General features: G+C 40.7%; 1 protein-coding gene across 1 annotated transcript in view; it reads right to left on the bottom strand.

Moving 5' to 3' along the window:
- Positions 1–18706, bottom strand: part of LOC144499281 (uncharacterized) — a 60650-nt gene that overhangs the window by 23203 nt on the left and 18741 nt on the right. The window contains exons 5-12 of the mRNA XM_078221395.1: positions 16445–16576; positions 16028–16128; positions 11546–11727; positions 10483–10572; positions 9341–9491; positions 4068–4200; positions 3262–3302; positions 2764–2855 (exon numbers count right to left, since the gene is read on the bottom strand). Of these exons, the coding sequence (XP_078077521.1) occupies positions 2764–2855; positions 3262–3302; positions 4068–4200; positions 9341–9491; positions 10483–10572; positions 11546–11727; positions 16028–16128; positions 16445–16576 (922 nt within the window). The remainder of the gene's footprint in view (positions 1–2763; positions 2856–3261; positions 3303–4067; positions 4201–9340; positions 9492–10482; positions 10573–11545; positions 11728–16027; positions 16129–16444; positions 16577–18706) is intronic.

The raw sequence follows: 18706 nt of genomic DNA, 5'->3' as shown, positions 1-18706 counted from the left end.
CACAAGATGACTGTGATAAGACAAACTCCTTTCTGAACTCAAATAAACATCTGTGGATTTCCCCTCAATCTTCTCTTCATTTCTGTAGTTTCCTTAACTAGCTGGACTTTAACTTTTTGGCATTTGTTTTCTTAACCGTTACTCCATAGTATGTCTTTTTTTTTCTAGCAAGGCTGAGAGGTGTTCCCCCTTTAGCCTTCTAAAACCAACTGCTTCGAGCAGAGCTGCGAGAACTGCCTTCTCTCTACCTATCACTCACTACAATCAAATTAGCAAAATTAAAACTCAAAAGCTTTTCTACCTTACAAGGCCCCAGTTGCTAAGCAACTACTGCTGGCTTATTTAATATTCACACTATAGTCCTCTCTAAGCACAACAGAATCGCAATTGAAATTGAAACCAACCCCCACAAATAAAAGCCCCATTATCCAGCATGAATCTAAATATAGGTGTTAACCTTACAGGCACAGAAAGATTAAATTGAGCCTACTTAAAACTATACCTTATTTCTAATGTTTACAATACAAATACAAATCCCTCAAAACTACTTTTGCTTTCCCAACAGATGGTATTTTTTAGTGTACATTACTCAATAATTGTAAGAAAAGCATGTTTGCAGGCTGTGAAATGAGGCTTTATATTGAATATTATTGTATCAATAGTCCTCAAGCTAAGATGTTGTCAATACCTTGTACAGGTGTGCTTTTGATGAATACCACATAAGATGACATATCATGTCTCCATTTCATATCTCGTTTATTGGCTGGTTGGCTGGGCAGCATTGAAATTGACCGAAACCAACGTTTTAAAAAAGCCTTAAATATAAGGCTGTATGTAAAGCACTAGATACTAGGATAGAAGTTTGGCTGTACAGAACTTGAGTATTGCTGTCAAAACTTTTCATTTTGCATTCAGCCAACACACAAGAATACCAATTACAAAGAACAATTTAGACCGCAGGAGAAGAGAGTGCTGATTGGTTAGCAAGTGGACTCTGATTAGTAGAGGCATTGCCATGGAGAATGCATCAGGGAACAGTTAACTGCTAACCTGTCTGGTCGGAATTTAAACAAGAGCTTGGTAGTTAACTGTTTCCTGATGCATTCTCCAGGGCAATGCCTCAACCAGAGTCCACTTGCCAACTGATTAGCACTCTCCTTTCATGTAGTATAAATTGTTACTCCCTTTACAATTGGTATTCTTGTGTATCTGTCCTGATGAGTCAAAAAGCTTCAACAGCATGTCTCTTTCTTTAAACACTAGAATATCCTCAAATGGAGAACTAACTGCTCGAGCGTTATCACAAGGCCATTTGAGTTTGATCAGATCAGAACGTTGTTAGTGTTGCCAAACTGTATTTCATTATCTACTTAGTATGCTATCACTGCATTCTTATATTTTAAACACTTTTACTACATGCATTGTAACTTCTTAATGAAACAGTACAAAAGGATGGATGGGTCTTGAAAGCTTGGATGTGGAAAAGAGGTTTCCTCCTATAAGAAAATCTAGAACTAGGCGTCGCAGTTTAAAAATAAGTGGTTGCACATTTAAGACAGAGATGAAGTTATCTTTTTTTCTTTCAGAAGAACTCTCCGGCTCCGAATACGTACGTAAGGAGGTAATGCTAAGCTTGTATAAAATACTGGTTCAGCCTTAGATTATACCGTCTTGGTCTGAGTCCCACACTTTAGGAAAGATGTGAAGGCATTGGATAGAGTGTAGAAAATATTCACAAGAATGGTTTTAGGATGAGGAACTTCAGCTACATGGATAGATTGGAGAAGTTGGACTGTTTTCCTTGGAGAAGAGAAGGTTAAGGGGTCTGGACAGAGTAAATAAGGACAAACTGTTCCCATAGATGGAAGGGTCCAGAATGCATTGGCACAGATAGGGTGGCAGAGTGGTTAACACTGCTGCCTCAGTGCCAGGGACCTGGGTTTGATTCCCAGCTTGGGTCACTGTCTGTGCAGTCTGCTCGTTCTCCCCGTCTATATGGGTTTCCTCCGGTTTCCTCCCACAGTCTGAAAGACATGCTGGTTAGGTTCATTGGCCATGCTAAATTCTCCCTCCATGTACCCTAACATGTACCAGAGTGTGACAACTAGAGGATTTTCACAGTAACTTAATTTCAGTGTTAATGTAAGCCTACTTGTGACACTAATAAATAAACTTTAACTTAACAGATTTAAAGCAATTGGCAAAAGAAGCAATGGAGAGACGAGGAGAATTTTTTTACGCAATGAGTAATTAAGATCTGGAATCGCTGCCCGAGAGTGCAGTGGAGGCAGGTTCAATTGAGGTATTAGAGGGGATTGGATTATTATCCAAAAAAGAATGCGCCGGTTACGGGAGATGATGTGTGAATGGCACGAGGTGAATTGTTCAGGGACCTGGTGCAAAACGATGGGTCCAATCACTTCCTTCTGCGCTGTAACAATTTTGTGAATTCTGAGATACATTAAATTCTAGTTTTTTAAGCGTTGCAAAAAAGATTTAAACTGACTAGGCCACGCAAAATCACAGCAAACTTATTGCTGAAACTGATATATATTATATATATATATTTAAAAAATTAAAAAAGTTAAAAATGACATTGTAAGAGTCATAATTTTCAATAAAGTTCACACTGCTGTCCTGACGCTCTCGGCAGTGCCAGATGCGCACAAGTGAATTGTACGCCAAACAAAATTAAATTTATGGAACAGGAAATCAAACTAATCTCGCTGCTGATTTAAAAAATTATTCTTTAATCTGACATACCTCAACGATTTTGTGGTAACCGGGGGCATAGGATTCATCCACTGGTTCATTAAAGGGCCAGGAATCTTTGTGACCTTTTACAGTATCCAGCACTGTCAATAACAAAATGTTCATTGGTTAAAGCAAACATTTCAAAATTGAAAGAAAGTATAGCAAGCAACGGAGAACAACATGATGGAAGTTGGTTGCATATCCATTTAACTGCCAAGCTCTTGTTTAAATGAGCGCCAACATCAAATGTACACCACAAAACAGGCCATTTGGCCCAAATGGCCCATATTGGCTGTTTATGCTCCACACCAGCCTTCCCCCATCCATCTTCAAAGGAACATAGAAAAAAGCAGAATAGGCCATTCGGCCCTTCGAGCCTGCTCCGTCATTCATTTGATCATGGCTGATCATCAAATTTAATATCCTGATCCCACCTTCCCCCCCCCAATATCCCTACAGGGATCAAGGGAATTATAGAAGTATCAGTGTTAAATAGAAATGACAAACCTTTGTACATAGAAACATACTCTTCATCCTCTGTGTAATGCCTGAGGAGAAATAAAAGTCTGCATTAACATAAACTGAAAAATTCTGATAGTGAAAATTCAAATCAAACTACTGCATTATTCATTGAGTTATGAACAAATATACAGCATTTCTCCCTCCCTTTGCCAAACTTCCCAAGTGACAGGGAAGGGAGGTGACTATAGTGGACAATTACAACCAGGGGCCTATAGAAACAACCAAGGCTTTCCTCCTTGGAGGCAAACATCTCACGTGGGGACTGAGATCAGAAATTCACCATGTGCGAAAATCATGAAGAATTGCTTATATCCTACGCATTTTCATGGTGTGTTCATTTTACTTTCTTTCTCTCTTGAAGATATCAACTCCCATTGGGGTATCATTCTACAGTTATTAGCAGCCTGCCAATATCTTACATCTACATGTCTATTTTCACAGAGAGCTGGTAAGTGAATGTTGCTTGTCCATTCAACCAAGCATCACAGCCGAGTGCAATCCTCTCCTTAGCTATGGGGCTGGACAGCAATCGTGAGCAGCAAGTCTAGCTGAACTCTCTTGCCCATATCTCACAGGTGCTGGCCAAAATCAGCTGAATCAGCACAGCCCAGGGATGGGACTGAAACTTCTCCTGTTCTATATCAGATAGTATCACAAAAAGATTGAATTTATCCACTAGGCCAAGAAGGAACTCTTGGAAGAAACAAAAAACTGAAAACAAAAGCATAAAGTTAGAATGATACTAAATTATAAACACATCGCATGTGCAATTGTCAGCGAAAATTTCTTACACTTCGGGCTTTTTCTTATCAGCTTCCTCATGTTTGACTGGAGAATGTGCTTTTGGATTACACTTCCTTTTCAGGGTACTTCTCACATAAGACATTTGTTTCTTTTCTCGTAGTTGACGGCGCCTTGCTCGTTCTGTTTTGGGCAGGGAGAGAAACAAAGTAAATCCACTGCTAATAGTTACCATTTTGAATGCCATACAACAACAACTTGCTTAATATAGCACCATTGTAACATAGTAAGATCACAGAATTGTAACAGTAAAATCATAGAATCCTTAAGGTACAGAAGGAGGCCATTCAGCCCATCGAGTCTGCACCTACATTTATCCCATCCATTCCCGTAATATTTACCTTCTTAATCCCTCTGACACTAAGGGGCAATTGAGCATGGCCAATCCACCTAACCTGCACATCTTTGGAGTGTGGGAGGAAACCGGAGCACCCAGAGGAAACCCTCGCAGACACGGGGAGAATGTGCAAACTCCACACAGTCACCCAAGGCCAGAATTTGGCGCTGTAAGGCAGCAGTGTTAACCACTGTGCCACCGTGCTGCCCCATCTTGCATCTATAAAGCAGCTTTCACAATTTCAGGATGTCCCAAAGGGCTTTGCAATCAATTAAATACTTTTTGAATTACAAACAACTTATGTAATGAGGAAAATGCAGCAGTTAATCTGTGCAAAACAAGATCCCACAAACAATGAAAAAAGAGCCAAATGTATGTTTTTGGATAACATACATAAGGAAAGGTGAATTGATGTTGTCTCGTCAAGCAATGCAAGCACCAGATGGAACTATTATGCACCTGGGAGCAAGGGTTCAGACATTAAAAGGTATTACAGCTTTGCCATTACAGTGCAAGTTAGAATCACTGACAATTAACTAGAATATTTCAGTATCATCAACAGGAACAAGTCAAGGCAGGAAATAAACTATGAGCATTTGGTAGTTCTCCCTCCTACGGAGAGAGGAATTGCCATTTTAAACAGTGAAACACTTTTACTGACACAATTCAGGGAATAAGAGGTGCCTATGGCACCAAACATAACTGCTTTCACACACCCAATTCTCCTCTACTACAACCCAAGTGAAACATAACTCATTTTTGTGTATGAAAAATAAAGCTTCCCAATAGAAATAGTAAAATATAGTTGAAAAAAATTGGATTTAAAAAAAAAATGCTCTTTGCCACTTAAGAGATTGGTAAGTTTCCTGCCCATCTAGTGAATGACGGTGGGACCTCATTGTCAAATGTTTCACCTTGGGACAACGTTGCATTTGAGACATACAAGCTAGAGTGTTTAAGGGGTTTGTGTTCCTTCCGTGGAGGAATTTTAGTGAGCCAGATGGGATTGTACAAGAATCTGAACTTCAGGATCATTGTTATAGATGCTAGTTTTTGGCTGCAGATTTTTAAAACTAAATTGAAATTATTAATTTTTGAAATTTCTCTCCGACAGCATTTCCGTATGTCTCTCCCCCCACCTCCCCCCCCCCCTCTCTGCTTTCCATTTCTTTCAGTGTTGGAAGCCTGAAAAATTCCCATCCACCACCACTCTCCTCAACAAGTTCTCTCAACAACTTTTCCTTTAACTCATCCCACTTTCTCCAAATCAAAGGAGTAGTAATGGGTACCCGCATGGTTCCTAGCTACGCTTGTCTTTTTATGGGGTATGTGGAACCTTCCTTGTTCCAGGCCTACCCAGGTCCCCTCCCACAACCCCTTTACCAGTACATCATTGACTCTTTTGGTGCCGCTTCATGCTCTCATCCAGACCCTCGAAAAATTCATCAACTTCGCTTCCAGTTTCCACCCCTTCATCGCCTTCACCTGGTCCATCTCAGACACTTCCCTTCCTTGACCTTTCTGTCTCCATTTCCAGCAACAGACTACCAATATCCATTACAAGCCCACCGACTCCCACAACTATCTGCACTACAGCTCTTCACACCCTATATCCTGCAAGGACATCATCCCTTTCTCTCAGCTCCTTCACCTCCGTTGCATTTGTTCCGATAATGCCACTTTCCAAAGTGGTGCTTCTAATATGTGCTCCTTTTCCCTCAACCGTGGATTCACATCCACAATTGTTGACAGGGCCCTCAACAGCGTGCAATCCATCTCCCGCGCCACGACCCTCACCCCCTCCCAAAACAAGGATAGAGTTTCCCCTTGTTCTCACATTTCATCCACCAGCCTCCGCATGCAAAGCATAATCCTCCACCATTTTCGTCAACTCTAGCGTGATGCCTCCACCTTCTCTGCCGTTAGGCCATTCGCACCCATTATTCTCTCTGTGGACAGCCATTAACAGTCTTTTCTCCTGGTGTCTGCGGCTATGACTCATCTTTTATTCCCACATCTTCCCTTCACTTCCCCTGTCAGCATTCCGCAGAGACCGTTCCCTCCGGAATAACCTAGTCCACTCCTCCACTATACCCAACACCTCTCCCGTCACTCATGGCACCTTCCCATGCAATCGCAGAAGGTGTAACACCTGTCCCTTTACCTCCTCTATGCTCACCATCCAAGATCCAAAACACTCATTCCAGCGTTTTCACTTGCACCTCTTTCAATTTGGTGTACTGCATTCGCTGTTCCCAATGTGGTCTCCTCTATTTCAGAGAGACCAAGCGTAGACTGGGTGATTGCTTTGCTGAGCACCTTCGGTCTATGCGCAATCAGGACCCTGACCTTCTGGTTCCTTGCTGTTTTAACACACGATCCTGCTCCCATGCCCACATGTCTGTCCTTGGCTTGCTGCAATGTTCCAGTGAAGCTCAGCGAAAACTGGAGGAACAGCATCTCATCTTCCGACAAGGCACTTTACAGCCTTTCAGTCTCAACATCGAATTCAACAACTTTCAGATGATTTGCTCTACCCCACTTCGGCCCCTTTGTTTTCATTCTATTTTATGTCTTTAATGTCTTTCTTCATTTTCCTCCCCCCCCCCCACCCCACTTTAATTCCCTTCCCTTTTCTCTCCCTTTTCTAAATTTTACCTCTGTCCCCATCCATTTCCCCCCCCCCCCAACATCTTCATTTTAGCTTCTCTGCCGTTAGGCCATTCGCACCCTTTATTCTCTCTGTGGACAGCCATTAACAGTCTTTTCTTCTGGTTTCTGCGGCTATGACTCATCTTTTATTCCCTTAGCCTGCAGTATAAATATCTCCCACTTTCTATGCCTTTTAGCTTTGACAAAAGGTAATCTGGACTCGAAACGACAGCTCTTTTCTCTCCTTAAGGCCTGCTGAGATTTTCCAACATTTTCTTTTTGGGTTTCAAATTTTTTAGTGGTGAGGACTGGATTAAAACCCAATTTTATACTCTCAGTCTGCTTCAGTATGTTTCGAGATTAATATCCTGGAATTAATGTGCCCATACCAACTACCAGAAAATAACCAAGCCATCCAATCATTCAAGCATGTGTGAATAGGTTTGTGATAGCTCTATTTGCAGTTAGGTGAAAATTTCCCGTAACCAGTCAAATTCTGAGCAGCACCTCTCAGCTGATCTTGCACTGAATGTAATGAGAGATGCACAGTAATTCCTCATTTAACACTGACTCAGTCATGTCTCTTTACTGACAAAATAAGGAACATATATTGTTTTACCATTGCCAAGTTCACTATAACCTTGTTCCCATGGTTTTCACTGGTTTACTCTTCCTGTTGTCACACAGCCAAGGTGCAACCAACGGACTCTACTCTCATTACTGCTTGCACAAGGACAATGCAGTAACTTGTGCCCAACAGTCAGGGCAACACCCCCCCCCCATCAAAGTCCTTGCTCTTAACCACCATAACTAGGAACCCTTTAGCTGCTCCCCCACCCTTGCTCTCTTCCGCCAAACACTGACCACTGCTGCCTCTGGTGTTTGCTGCCTTCACCAGATATGCTGTCCACTGCTTCAGCACTGACGCCATCTTCTGCCGCTAGATGGAGCCAGCTCACTCAAAACCAGGTGGCTGACGAGTGTGAGCTTACTTGAATTTATATTTCTTTTAAATTTATTTTATTTCAAATATTTTTAATTAAAGGAATAGAATGCATGCTTTAAGTTGATTATTAAGCACGGTTGTCCCCGATTGGGGAATCATTGTAACAGTATAAAAACAGTTCACTCTGGTTGGCAGGGAGGAAATGTGACTGTGATATCTTGTTCTGCTGTCTTGGAAACAAACCTGTTTCAAAGTACAGACTGGAATTAACATTTAAGACAGTGCTGAGAATAGTTTTTTTTCTGAGGGCCATAAGTCTATGGGCTTCTCTTTCCCAAAGAGTGGTGGAGACAAGGTAATTGATAATTATTGAGGCTCAGTTAGATTGACTCCCTCATCAGTCAAGAATCTAAGCACATAGGGGATTGACAAGAACATCGAGGTCACAAGCAAATCAGCCATGGTTTTACCAAATGGCAGAGCAGGCTGAAGAGCCTAAATGACCTACTCTTGCTCCTAAATCATTTGTTCCTATTGCAAAGGGAAAATCTGATTTGCTTAAAGTCACACTTTTCAAGAAGGCAATGTTAAGGAATTACTGTAGACAAGCCAGAGACTGACAGCCAGCAATACAAGAGTAATATTCATGGTCTGTTGTAAGGGCTGATTTAAATAAATATTTTGCAGAAAAGATTATTCATTATTTTCAATTCTTTCTAAAAAGTTTGCAAATTTAGTGCGTCATTACTCCTGTTAACTTACCTAGTTATTGTTTAATAAATCTATTTGTCAATTTATAGCTTAAGCTATTCTCTACAGAAATTATTATTTAGGACTTTCTGAAGTTCAAGCCCAGGGCATGTTGCATAACCAGGAGCTAAAATATAACAAAGAGTTTTTTGTTAGACCTTCTTGGCTAGCTACAAATTACCTAGATATTAGGCAGAGAAAGACAGGCTGCAGGGAACAAGAACTAAAGTAATGGCTCCAAGGTGCTAAAATCAACCATGATAAGAGACCAATGAAAGAACGATCTGAACATCCAGAAACTGGCTGAACTTCATATAGAATGCGTGTTTTGTGCGAATTCATTCACTTGGTTCCTATTTCATCTAAAATGACACTTGGAAATTAAGAGCACACTTAAAATGTGTCAATGTTTATTATGTTGGAGCCCAGTAAATTTTGTTACCTTCAATACCTTTTTAAGTCTTAAATTCTAGATGAAGGAAATGGACCGACTCTGACCTATAAAGGGGCATTCCAAATTTTCAACAATACTTAATCAAATACAACCACATGGGAATCGCCCAGGTCTAAATGCTTACCTTGTCGAGCAAGAATTTTTCTTTCTTCCTCAATTTGCTTAATTTCTTGTGGTGTATACAGCCCCTGTGCTGCAAGGTAGTACCCATCTTTCATTCTCTTTTCCCCCAGTCTACCAAACACAGTCTGCCTCTGCTTCAAAAGAGAAGAAAACTGGAAAATCAGAGAAGGCTTAGGTCAAAACAAAACACAATATCGGACTGATTTAGCAAACTCTATTAGTTGAGTTACATTGCTAGGCTATAGAAGTAATATTTGCACAACCTTATTTAGTTGTTTGCTTTTCTGAGGGGATAGTGCACCTCTCTTCTGCTAGTGCATAGAATGTAAACATTTGGAAAATCTGGACAGAGTCATACAGTACATAAGAGTCCCTATGATCCATTGAATCTGTGCCGACAAAACTACAATAAATCTCCGCTAATCCCACTTTCCAATATTTGGTCCATAGCCTTGAATGTTATGACGTTTCAAGTACTCATCCACGTACCTTTTAAAGGTTGTGAGGTAGCTTCTCTACTCCCCTCCCAGGCAGTGCATTCCACACTCCCATCACCTTCTGGGTGAAAACAAACTTTCCTCAAATCCCCTCTAAACCTTCTGCCCCTCACCTTAAAATGTTAGCCCCTGCTTGAAAAGTGGAACCACATTAGTTGTCCTCCAATCCTCTGGCATCTTCCCTGTGTCATGATGTGGAGATGCCGGCGTTGGACTGGGGTAAACACAGTAAGTGGCTTTTGCTACCAAATAAACCTGTTGGACTTTAACCTGGTGTTGTTAGACTTCTTACTGTATCTTCCCTGTGGCCAGAGAGGAATTAAAAACATGATAAACTTGATACTAGCACCAACATCCATACAAGTTGAATATCATTTCCTACTGCAACATATGGCCACAAACCTCTAAAGGTTTAAGCAGTAAGCAGAAGGATTTAGCAGGCTCCTGATTAGAACCAAATCCCTTTGGGAAAGGACACAAGCACAAGCTCAGGTGGTGGCTGAGAAGGAAAATTGGGGAGCCGATTATTCCAGGACACCCTCACATGCTCTAATGATAATGGCCTCGGCACAGGCAAGGTTTAGTTGCTTTGCCCACTTTCTTGGCTGTATGTTTCAAAAGAATGGCAAGAATAAAGATCACTTACCAGTTCTTCCTGCTGAGTGCGTTTTACAAGGAGACGATCAGAGGCTCTGCGAGGAATAATTTCTGCATATTTCTTCTGTAACTGCTTCTCCTGAGAAAAGAAGAAAACTTAAGCGTGTAACATTAAGCGTCTAACTGCAAGATTATTGCACAGTATCACAAAATAGCAATTTTTCAACAGGGAGGGCACAGGAAACAGAGGAGGATCACTATTTGATTTTTAAAAAATACACACTTGCAAATTAAATCTGGTTGACATTTTCCAGTAAGAGTTAGAATGGAGAGCGCCAATGTAGGCTGGTCATATTGCTACTGGTGGCACTACACTGCCTCAGTGTTGTATCCCCCAGCTTCTCAGTCTGTACTGCAGAAATTCGTCTACACCAATTCTATCACTTCAGCACTTCTGTTCACCATTTTTTGCTATCCTGCTATAAATATAAAATCAATGCATAACTTAAAAGGAAGGACAGAACGTATGCCATTAAAATGGGGACTAAATTGTATCTATGCACCATGGGCCTGCTATTCGCTACCTTCTAATTCCACTTTGACTGAAGACTATACTTTGGTCTCAACTCCTCGTGTGCAGTGCCATGACTAATCAACCAGGGAAGAAAAATAAAAGTCTGCCTTTTGTTAACTTTGGAAAAAAGACCAAATTGTAAGTGTTTTTTTAAAAAAAACCCACCAAATCCAAACTTGCAAGTTGCCAAAATGAACTAATTTTTGAGTATAAAAAGATAACCCTAGCAGTTAATCAAGTTACATGGATAGAGTAAACTGGTCAGGCCACCTAAATTCTGTGTGTGATTTGGGGATATATATAGGGACTTAAGTTGGTCTTTGGTGTCTGACAATTGTAATTCACATTATGCAACTGGCAGCAAAGTCAAACAAAAGGTGCACATTTTTATTTAGGCACACTATCAAAAAAGCCTTTTTTTTAAACTCGGTGTTGCTGACTTAATACTACTGCCTTGGGACCAACCCCCTCCACACTGGCTAGCGTGAAGTGAACCTCCTAGCAGGACTAATTTACTGTCTGAAACCTCATAACTCACCTTCTGTATAATCAGATTGCTGATTTCAGGAATGAAGTTCTCAGTCAAAATTTTGTACAGCTTCCGCTCTTTTGAACATTGGCTCTCTCCAAAGTTATCAGTTAGATGTTGCCATTCTTCCAAAGTGCGACACACAAGAGACCAAGTACTCCATTCCTCTGGGTGCATCTTCTCTGGAGAAACTAGTGCCAGAAATTAAATAAGAGAGCATTTGCATCAGTTGCAGTGATGGCTGTGATGAAATACTGTGATCACTATAAATCTCAGGAACGGAATCAGAGGACAAAACGTATTCAAGTTATGCTCATGCCTATATAACTTACTCCCCACCACCTCAAAGAAAAAGCAAAGTGGTGGCATACAGATAATATCACAAAACATCAGCCGTAAAATGCAATAAAAGAAAGATTTTTTAAAAAGGAAATCAAATCCATCTTTTTTTAGCTTCTGAATTTTAAGTTAGCCCTTTAGAATTTATAGTAAACGTAAGATTTATCCCCTTGCAAAACATTCTACTAAGGATGACAGAATTTGGTGGAATCAAATTACTGTAAAAAGTGACATTTCATATATCTAATAAAGACCAGGGTGTCTAATACATGGCCTCCAGGCCATAGCCAGACTGAAAACCTCTTAATTGGACAACAGACTCCAAACATTAAAAAATGGTGGCTTTCCCCTCCCCTCCAATCGATAAACACCTTTCACTCACTAGCATGTTTTTGATTGTTTTCAGAACAGGATGCTGTACAGGCTGCAAAGGCAACAAAACAGGAGAGTTCCCAACCTGGCTTGCAGGACAAAACATAGGAGGGGTTATTCAGTTTAAGCAAGATATCCATTAAGGTCTCATTTTTTTTTGTTTTTGTACTACATGACTAATACCAGGAATGGGCGGGTTGTCTTCAGTGAATCTGATCACTTCTGCTTCTGTATACTTAGTGGAAATAAAGCCACTTAATGATCCAATCCAAGTGTCATCTCATGTTGTATACATGGACTTTAGCAAGGCCTTTGACAAGGTACCACGTAGTAGGTTGTTGCAGAAGGTTAAAACTCACGGGATCCAGAGTGAAGTAGCCAATTGGATACAAAATTGGCTTGATGACAAAAGACAGAAGGTGGTTGTACATAAGAACGTAAGAAATAGGAGCAGGAGTAGGCCATCTAGCCCCTCGAGCCTGCCCCGCCATTCAATAAGATCATGGCTGATCTGAAGTGGATCAGTTCCACTTACCCGCCTGATCCCTATAACCCCTAATTCCCTTACCGATCAGGAATCCATCTATCTGTGATTTAAACATATTCAACGAGGTAGCCTACACCACTTCAGTGGGCAGAGAATTCCAGAGATTCACCACCCTCAGAGAAGAAGTTCCTCCTCAACTCTGTCCTAAACTGACCCCCCTATATTTTGAGGCTGTGCCCTCTAGTTCTAGTTTCCTTTCTAAGTGGAAAGAATCTCTCCATCTCTACCCTATCCAACCCCTTCATTATCTTATAGGTCTCTATAAGATCCCCCCTCAGCCTTCTAAATTCCAACGAATACAAACCCAATCTGCTCAGTCTCTCCTCATAATCAACACCCCTCATCTCTGGTATCAACCTGGTGAACCTTCTCTGCACTCCCTCCAAGGCCAATATATCCTTCCGCAAATAAGGGGACCAATATTGCACACAGTATTCCAGCTGCGGCCTCACCAATGCCCTGTACAGATGCAGCAAGACATCTCTGCTTTTATATTCTATCCCCCTTGCGATATAGGCCAACATCCCATTTGCCATCTTGATCACCTGTTGCACCTGCAGACTGGTTTTTGCATCTCATGCACAAGGACCCCCAGGTCCCTCTGCACAGCAACATGTTGTAATTTCTTTCCATTTAGATAATAATCCAATTTGCTATTGTAGTGGGTTGTTTTTCAAACTGGAAGCCTGTCACTAGTGGCGTGCCTCAGGGATTGGTGCTGAGTCCATTGTTATTTGTCATTTATACTAATGATTTGGATGAGAATTTAGGAAGCATGGTTAGTAAGTTTTCAGATAACACTAAGATTGGTAGCAAAGTGGACAGTGAAGAAGGTTATCTAGGATTGCAACTGGATCTTGATCAATTGGGCCAGTGGGCTAACGAATGGCAGATGGAGTTTAATTTAGACAAATGTGAGATGATGCATTTAGGTAGATCAAACCAGGGCAGGACTTACTCAGTTAATGGTACAGTGTTGGGAAGAGTTATAGAACAAAAAGATCTAGGGGTACAGGTTCATAGCTCCTTGAAAGTGGCATCATAGGTGGACAGGAAGGTGAAGAAGGCATTCGCATGCTTGGTTTCATTGGTCAGGATGTGGAGATGCCGGCGTTGGACTGGGGTAAACACAGTAAGAGTTTTAACAACACCAGGTTAAAGTCCAACAGGTTTATTTGGTAGCAAATGCCATTTGCTACCAAATAATGGCATTTGCTACCAAATAAACCTGTTGGACTTTAACCTGGTGTTGTTAAAACTCTTACTTCATTGGTCAGAACATTGAATACAAAAATTGGAATGTCTTGTTGAAGTTGTGCAAGACATTGGTAAGGCCACACTTGGAATACTGTGTACTGTTCTGGTCACCCTATTATAGAAAGGATATTATTAAATTAGAAAGAGTGTAGAAAAGATTTACTAGGATGCTACCAGGACTTGATGGTTTGAGTTATAAGGAGGGACTGGATAGACCGGAACTTTTTTCCCTGGAGCGTAGGAGGTTTAGGGATGATCTCAGAGGTTAAGAAAAAAAATGAGGGGCATAGATAAGGGAGGGGAGGGGATAGGTTTAAGGTGAGAGGGGAGAGATATAAAAGGGTCCAGAGGGGCAATTCTTTCACACAGAGGGTGGTGGGTGTCTGGGACAAGCTGCCAGAGGTAGCAGTAGAGACAGGCACAATTTTGTCTTTTAAAAAGCATTTAGACAGTTACATGGGTAAGATGGATATAGAGGGATATGGGCCAAATGCAGGCAATTGGAACTAGTTTAGGCGTTTAAAAAAAAAGGGGCCATGGACAAGTTGGACCGAAGGGCCTGTTTCCATGTTGTAATCCTCTATGACTCTAATGTTAACTGAGTCCAGCTTTGAAAAAGGTGAAGAAATGCAGATTCAAGAGACATTTGTCCAGACCACAAGTGGTTTCCATTGTTAATACCCAGAATCCCTCTATTATACAAGTGGACATAGGGCAGTGAGAGTCAACTTCCATAAAAGTAGCAGTGACACACAATAATTTCAATATAAAAACTTCAGAGTGATAGGTACCATTGCTGAGCATTCAGGTTACTGAAATGACTCAGAATTGTAATTGGTACACAAATATTTAATGGTTTTGTGAACAGGGTGGGGGTACTAAAAGGTTGATGAAAGTTGGTCATTTATCTTTTCAAGTATTTTAAATTGCTGAAGCAACAAAGTACTGTATAAATTTATATGGAAGCTTGGACAGATCATTCTTGCCATCAGGTCCCTTTCCAAAAAGTAGCAAATTGCAAATAAGACAAATACGTTGATCGAAATATGGTCAATATCAGTTAGCTTACATCAACAACGCATTTTATTCCTATAAATAGGATGGTCACCGCCTAAATTCAGTAGGTGCTCAATGCAATGTTTGTAGAAATTCTGAAGGAAGTTACTGATGTGATAACTGGTAGATAATGCTGCCAATTTTTCCCCCCCATGCTGGTTAGGTTCATTGGCCATGCTAAATTCTCTGTGTACTCGAACAAGCACTGGAGTGTGGCGACTAGGGGATTTTCACAGTAATTTCATTGCAGTGTTAATACAAGCCTACTTTGACAGTAATAAATAAAGTTTAAAAAAACTTCAGCAAATTGAGAATGGTAGATAATGCTGCAAATGTTTCCCCCCCATAGGAAGTGAGATTACAAATGAAGAACCTGCGTGTCATGATGACTTAAATTTTACTTCTTAAGACGACTTTCTAGAGTCAACAGATATTGTACATTGTGTTTTGAGAAATGCTAATCGTATCAGTACTTGACAAGGTTGCAGTATGACAAAACATTTAATGGCTTCACCTACAATTTTAACCTACACTTAATTCTCAATTGGCTGAAGTTTTTTTAAGCTTATTTATTATTGTCAAAAGTAGGCTTGTATTAATACTGCAATGAAATTACTGTGAAAATCCCCTAGTCGCCACACTCTGGCGCTTGTTCAAGTACACAGAGAATTTAGCATGGTCAATGAGCCTAACCAGCATGTCTTTTGGACTGTGGGAGGAAACCAGAGCACCCGGAGGAAACCCACGCAGACACGGGAAGAACATGCAGACTCCACACAGACAGTGACCCAAGTTGGGAATCGAACCCGGGTCCCTGGCGCTGTGAGGCAGCAGTGCTAACCACTGTGCCGCCCCTCACTAATAGGTTCCATCAATATCTGTAAGTTATACCAATACTTGCTATGCCCCCGTGCACTTACCATTATATCCTGCAGCATCATTTTCCTTCTGCATATCAGTTTCTTCATCGGAGGTTTCATCAAGCATTTCACTTCCCTTTTCAACTTTCTCAAACTTACCACTGTTAAAATAGGATAATCGAACATTTAAAATCTGTAACCGCTCAGATACATATTTTGGAGTAATGTAACACCGTCAATTATAATTTGACTTGATGCGAAATTAAAATGGGAGAAGCTGAACAAAGTAAGTTTTAAAAAGTTGCCACAATGATTTTCCTTTCAATCAGTGCTAGTCCTTTTAAAGTGTTTTCCACCTTAAATAAACAAAACAAAAGCACATCATAAAGCACACTTCATTCTTTTAGAAATCCTAGCCTGTAGCACATTATTGATACTATATTTCAAAGAAATGTTTGTTTAGATGTTCTCCCTTACCTTGTTTTAGATGAACTATAACGAAGTTTCCACTTTTTCTTTTGTTCCGTATCTTTACTCTTTGTTGTAATATTTTTCTGTAAGACTTTGGAATTTTTCATTTTTCCTTGTCCCTTAAGTTTCTTTCCTTTCCTAGGAAACAAAAGTTGTGTTGACAGATTTGAAACACTTTGCATTTCACGATGTTTGCTTTCTAGAGTGAGTTTACTATGCTGTATTCATGCTTCAAGCTGATACACACATCTATAAATATAACACTTTTGATGCACAAAATGTCAAGTACATTTTGTGCTTTGAAGCAAATGATTCAGAGGTAGGAGTAGGACTAACGCCTTCATTGTGTCAATTTAACAATCCAACTGATTCCACATTTGTGGTAGCTTTGAGCAGCCAGGTCAATTATGTTGGCCACCCACACTAGCATGAGGCAGAATAGATGCATCCAATTTCTTCACCAATGCTCTAGAATTCTAATTTGACAGTATGAACTTAGCAGTAAATCTTTACACCGCTAATTGACTGATCTACACCTGAGCATGTCAGGAACTACATCCAACGATTCCCTGTTTGTATAAATTCAATCTCAACAAAAACTATAAAATACAAAATCACTTCCAAACATAAATAGTACAATAGTCTTCAATTTCCTACATGTATTGCTTCAGTTAATGTGCGTTTAATAGTTGTCACAAGGCTGGTTTAAAATGCTGGATTACTGAAGTGAAAATAGGTATTTTAAAATAAAATTTAAAGTTTATTTATTAGCGTCACAAGTAGGCTTACATTAACACTGCAATGAAGTTGCTTGAAAATCCCCCAGTTGCCACACTCCCAGCGCCTGTTCGGGTACACCGAGGGAGAATTTAGCACGGCCAACGCACTTAACCAGCTTGTCTTTTGGACTGTGGGAGGAAGCTGGAGCACCTGGAGGAAACCCACAGAGACACTGGGAGAATGTGCAGACTCCACACAGACAGTGAGCTCGCAGAGGAGAAATGGGTTGTTTTTCCAGATAAAAGCCTTGGCTTGGGCTACCATCATGACCAAAAAGAGGAAATGAGTGGACAAGGTAAATTAGAGTTTGCTCAACAACAAACAGACTTTGGGAAGAATGAAGACTGCACGAGGAATAACTGAGGGAGGTAAGGAAGTTGAGTTTGTTGGGAGGAGTTCATTCTGAATTTCCGCTTGCAACCCATCTCGCCCAATGGCTGCCCATTACACTCCGCCCTACCACAAGTCTTCTAATTCTCGTTTCCTCTCTACCACCTCTTCCTGCCAATCTCAGCAGCCACAACCAATCTTTAAACTCAAATACAAAAGTAAAATACTGCAAACGTTGGAATCTGAAACAACAACAGAAAATGCTGGAAAATCCCAGCAGAGCTCTGACAAAGGGTCACCTAGACTCGAAATGTTAGCTCTATTCTCCCCCTACAGATGCTGTCAGACCTGCTGAGATTGTCCAGAATTTTCTGTTTTTGTTTCAATTGCTAAGCTCACTTGGTCTGAAAACTTCAAATTGATCTTGAATACTATAGACCAATTAATAATGCATCAAAATTCTACAGCAAAGTAGTAAAGTTTACTAGTCACAAATAGGTTTACATTAACACTGCAATGAAGTTACTGTGAAAATCCGCTAACCGTGGCACTCGGACACTTATACAGGTACACTGAGGGAGAATTTAGCATGGCCAATGCCCCTAACTAGCACGTCTTTCAAACTGTGGGGGGAAACCAGAGGAAACCCAGACACGGGAAGACTGTGCAGACTCTGCACAGACAGTGACCCAAGCCGGGAATCGAGACCAGGTCCCTGGCGCTGTGAGGCAGCAGTGCTAACCACTGTTCCATGTTGCCGCCCACATTTATCAGTATTTCGGAAATGAGTGACAGGAGGGTGCGATTAGAGCGACAAATTCACATGGTAAGTTATTCAATAAAAATGCAGAGATGGGAATTTTCTGAATGTGAATTGCAACATTAAGGAAAGAAAATATACGAACATACAAATTAGGAGCAGGAGTAGGCCACATGGCCCCTGGAACCTGCTCCTCCATTCAATAAGACCATGGCTGATTGGATTGTAATTTCAACCCTGTATTACCGTCATTCATTCCTTTGTTAATCAAAAAACTATCTAGCTCTGCCTTTAAAATATTCAAACACTCTGCCTCCACTGCCTTTTGAGGGAGAAAGTTCAAAAAGCAACTCATGATCCTCAGAGAAAAAATTTCTCTTCATCTCCGTCTTAAATGA

Source organism: Mustelus asterias, chromosome 9, assembly GCF_964213995.1.
Source record: "Mustelus asterias chromosome 9, sMusAst1.hap1.1, whole genome shotgun sequence".
NCBI lineage: Eukaryota > Metazoa > Chordata > Chondrichthyes > Carcharhiniformes > Triakidae > Mustelus > Mustelus asterias.
This window is presented reverse-complemented; position numbering and strand designations above follow the sequence as displayed.